Source organism: Salvia splendens, chromosome 14 (genome assembly GCF_004379255.2).
Source record: "Salvia splendens isolate huo1 chromosome 14, SspV2, whole genome shotgun sequence".
Taxonomy (NCBI): Eukaryota; Viridiplantae; Streptophyta; class Magnoliopsida; order Lamiales; family Lamiaceae; genus Salvia; species Salvia splendens.
In genome coordinates, this window is record NC_056045.1 from 17,119,385 (window position 1) to 17,124,469 (window position 5,085).

Here is a 5,085-nt window from a genome sequence, read left to right on the forward strand (position 1 = left end):
ATTTATTATTCATAGAGTAATCAAACTCCAACTAGCTATGTTCCAAATAATAAAGCCTTGTTTCAAGCTCCTCTTGGGGACATTATCAAACGAGACTCACCTCATGCGCGATTCAACATAATAGCAATCATAACACCGCTAGATATTAATCACCACTACCCAATATTATTGGGTTGCGAAAAACCCGCATCATTTGATAAGTCAAAGTAGTGCATAATCAATACCTCATGCTCAATGCTAACATACATTGATTAAGAAATAAATAATTATCAAGACCCGTCTTTCAGTAGATAGCATAAAGACTTGTCTCACTATTAGATTCAATTCTGTGCTCTACCAACATTTCCTTGAATAGAAATAATTTTATCTCTACTTTTACCTATCTCTTACTTTATTCTATATTCTTTAACTCACAAAAAAAACTACATAAAATCTCGTCCTAAAAAACAAACGTTTAATATTTATTGGGACGGAGGGCATACGTATTAGAGCCTTTGCTTACTTGCAGTTTTCCTTGCATCATATATGCATATGCATTAATTAATTTCTTGAGCTCCATACCGCCTGAAGTTTGGAGTATCATTGTTTATGGTTAGGTTTATATAGAAAAACATGTTTGTAGTTGTTTGTATTTTAAATTCATACTTCTTTCATCCCACAAGAATATACACTTTCCAATTTCGTAGACTCTTTTCTCTTTAATAAGGTGGGTCTCATTCTCCACTAGCAATACTTAAATTACTTTGCTCTCTACATCTCTCTTACTTTATCAATTTTGCATTAAAATCCGTATCGAACCCAAAGTGCATATTCTTTGGGAACGGAGGGAGTAGAATATAATGAACAGTAGAACAAACATTCCCTCGCAATGAGGATTGATTAGTAGACTCATAGTTACAAAAGATTTTTGAATCGATACCTTATAGAAGAAAGTAATTGGAATTCCCAATCTAGATAGACGTGGAAAATCTATTATGAACGATTGTTGGTTTTGATCTATCTGATGTCACTTCCTATATTGGATGACTAATGATATTGGAGTTTCGTATAATAATGAATGGATCAACGTCAAGATACGTACTTCTTCTTGTTGTTTAAATCAAGTACAAGATCTCGGTGATCTGTATCTAATAGTTCAGATTTGAACAAAACCTGTTGCTACAGTGCAGATTTGATAATTGTCATTACCAAAGATGCTATTACTGTATTTGATTATATCCATATTATTGTAATCAAATGATAAATCCTATATGTCATGTTAACTAAAAACTATCATAATGATACTTTAAAAAGGGGGAAATGATGTTGGTCTCCATCATTAATGATTGATTGAATGATTGATTTTTACTTTTGATTTGAAAGAAGGAAATGATATAATCTACATCAGTAATGTTTTGTAAATGATGTTGATCTATTATAGGAATATTGTATGTAAACATCTATATCTAATACTCTCTAAGTCCCATAATAAATGATACACTTAGGGAATGAGGCAGGATTTTAGAAGATGATGTTTTGTGTATTAGGTGGAGAGAGAAAATAATACTCCCTCCGTCTCATAGTAGATGTCACACTTTCCTTTTTAGTTTCTCCCACAAAATATGTCACATTTCCTTTTTTAAAAAAAGTTCATTCTCACATCAATTATAAAATTATATTTTCTCTCACCACTTAACACACAAAATAACATCTCCTAAAATCACGTATCATCTCCCAAGTGTGACATCTACTATGGGACGGAGGGAGTATATTTATATTAATGTGAGAGAAAACTTTTTCAAAAAAAAAAGAAATGTGGCATATTTTGTGAGACAGACTCGAGAATGAGTATTAATTATAAATTTGCATCATTAGAAAACAAGAAAAATCGTCAATCTACACTGAATGGTAAAATGACGAAGAACTTATAACCTGATCTTCAGCTAGTTAGCAGAAGAAATTTTGTAATTAATGACCTTATTACATTATCTTTGCATTGTATCTCAAACAAATCACAATCTAGTTCTAAGTAAGAAATAAATAGCGTTTTAACTCAGAAGATTGTAGATAAAAGTATAATGTATATGTTGATGCTGGTATAATATTAGTCAACATCAACTAATTCTCAAATTGATGCACAACATTAACATTATAAGACCCTCAGCAAGAACCAAACTAAAAGTAAAAATGTGGGCTCCCATTTCAACTCTGCTAGATCTCTTAATAATCTAACTTCTTGTTTCTCTTTCTAATCATAATCTTCAATTCAAAACAAAGGTTTGCCAGAACTTGAGTATGGAGCATATATAGAACATAGATTGCATAAAATAAAATAAGATTTAATCACAATGATACACTATTAGAAGTGTGAGATAAAAGCTCATCCAACAAATCAGATCCCAAATCTTGAAGAACCACAACATCACCATCTTGCTTCTTTCTGCAAGACGGCTGCCTGACCATCTTGTGAGACTCCTTTAGGGCTTTCACGGGCGACGAGCCCTCCTCGCATCGGAAATTCATCTTCTGCAGCGACTGCACAACTCTCTCCAACGGAAAATTCAGAGGGGCGAGAGCGCCCCTCGTGGCGAATGCAGCTTGATCATAAGCCAAAGCAGCCTCTTCCGCGGTGTTGAATGTGCCGAGCCAAACCCTCACTCCGTGCCTCGTTGAATCCCTAATTTCGGCCGCGTATTTCCCCCATGGCCTCTTTCTAACCCCGATGTATCGCCTTTTCGCGGCCTCTTCGCCCGTGCAGCCGTTGAAGCAAAGGATCTTATCTTCTTCTTGCTTCACGATAGATGATGATTTCATTCTTTTGCACTTGCCCTTGCGTGAGGGAGATTAATATATATGATTCTGGAGATTATAAGGTTTAGTATTTCGCATGAAAGAAAGATTCCTGGACAAAATAGATGCCTTGGTTTTATTATTGGCATGGCCATTTTTTTAATATAGGGAGGAGTATTATTTTCATTTTTTATTTTTTAATGGAGCCATTTAATTAGCTCTATATATACGATGATTCATAGATGAAAAGATGAGAAATGGTGCAGGGTTTATCTAGCAACTTGATTCAATTTTGACTTGTTTGGAGTATAAAGAATGGACCATCTATATATGATGCTATCGCGTCTCATAGAGTAAATGAGTAATTGATGTAAATGATGGAAGGCTTAAATCTATTCTGTTCTATCCTATAAAATGATGGAAGGCGTAAATCTATTCCGTTCTATCCTATAAAAGTGTATGCATTATTTCCTTTTTAATTTGTCTTATAAAAATAATATTTTCTCTGTCCCATTAAAGATGATCCACTTTTCTTTTTTGTTTGTCTCAACCAAGATGACTCATTACTAAAAATGGAAATACATTTATCTCTATTTTATTCTTTCTCTCTTACTTTACTCACTCCACTTAACACACAAAATAAAGGTGCATAAAAATCCGTACCACCCAAGAAAGGGATCATCTTCCTTAGGACGGAGGGAGTACTTTTTAATTTTAAAATTTTTTTCTCTTACTTCTTCCGTCTCCAAAGAATATGCATTTTTAGGTCGGTACGGATTTTAATGTAAAATTGGTGAAGTAAAGGAGATGTAGAGAGAAAAAGTAAATAAAGTATGGTTAGTAGAGAATGAGTCTCACCTCACTAGAGATAAAAGACTTTCCAGAATTAGAAAGTGCATATTCTTGTGGGAATGACTAAAAAGAAAAGTGTGCATATTCTTGAGGGTCAGAAGAAGTATAAGATAATACCGATTCTCCACTAGTAATATTCTTATTATTTTTTATTTCAAACTCTCTGATATTATGAATTGTGCATTAAACCTCGTCATTAACAAAATGTGTACACTTTTGTGGAACGAGGGGGTATAAAATAACATTAAACTTTTGTAGTTATTATTTATTCAGCAAAAGAGAATTCAAAAAATGATAAGCACTACGTCAAAAATAATTTCAAAAGTATACTTCATCATAACATGAAACATATACTATATCAATATAACATTACTTTAGCACAGCACATGTATACTAACCCACAATAATTAAAAGTAGTAATCAGCATAATATTGAATTAGCATCATTACAACATTAAAGTAACATTTTTATAACATTACATTTAGTTTATTATAATTCAAGCTGGCAGTACATCTTTTCATGCATATATCTTGATATATGAGCAACTAGGGATGTCAGTGTAGCCCGCAACCCGTGGGCTGGCCCGAATAGCCCGCCAAATTTATAGGGTTAGGGCCGGAAATTTCTAGCCCGATAAAATCAAAACCCGATTAGCCCGCACCCGATTAACCCGCAACCCGTTAGGGCCAGACCCGAAAACCCGATGGGCTGGCCCGAAAACCCGATAAAATTTCTATTATTCAATATTTTTACTTATAATTCGACACTTCATTAATTAATTTTATAATATATATAACTAAAAAAATAACTTTCAATTTTATATTAAATATAAAAATTATATATTGAAATTTTTATTAATATAAAAATTGATAAATAAATTTAAAACTTCAAATTCACTAAAAAAATATTTAAATTTCTAAAACATACATTAAAATTTCACAAAATATCTCAAATATTAGTATTTGATCATGTTTATGATTGTGTTTAATCATATATCTCAAATATCTCATAATTAAATACTTTACATTTAATAAATATAACTATTTTTCATCATTATTTATTGGATTGATCGCATGTTAATTTTATCGGTACCAACCCGATTAACCCGTTGGGCTAGCCCGAAACCCGAGCTTTTAGGGTTAGGGTTGAACTTTTATAACCCGAAAGAAATCACAACCCGACTAGCCCGCACCCGATTGGCCCGCAACCCGAGCGGGTTGGCCCGAAACCCGATGGGCCGGCCCGATTGACATCCCTATGAGCAACTATTTCTCATACGATTAGAAAAGAAAATTGTCATTACAAATTCAAAAATATATTTTGGCTACATCATTGCAACGCTAATTTCTTGAATAAGGTAAAATCTTTCAATAATCAGAGACCATTACCATAACTGATTTCTATATTAATTACATAAATTTTATTGGCCAATATAATTAATTAAATTAGGTTGTCATGATGTAT

General features: G+C 32.9%; 1 protein-coding gene across 1 annotated transcript; it reads right to left on the reverse strand.

Annotated features, from left to right (window-relative positions):
* Positions 1-2,181: 2,181 nt before the first annotated feature.
* LOC121764774 (ethylene-response factor C3-like) lies at positions 2,182-2,852 on the reverse strand. The gene has a single exon (XM_042160797.1). The coding sequence runs from the start codon at positions 2,791-2,793 to the stop codon at positions 2,323-2,325; it is 471 nt and encodes a 156-aa protein (XP_042016731.1). The 5' UTR covers positions 2,794-2,852; the 3' UTR covers positions 2,182-2,322.
* Positions 2,853-5,085: the final 2,233 nt, after the last annotated feature.

Coding starts and splice junctions, on each gene's coding strand:
- LOC121764774 (XM_042160797.1), bottom strand. CDS start 2,793: ATGAAATCATCATCTATCGTGAAGCAAGAAGAAGATAAGATCCTTTGC.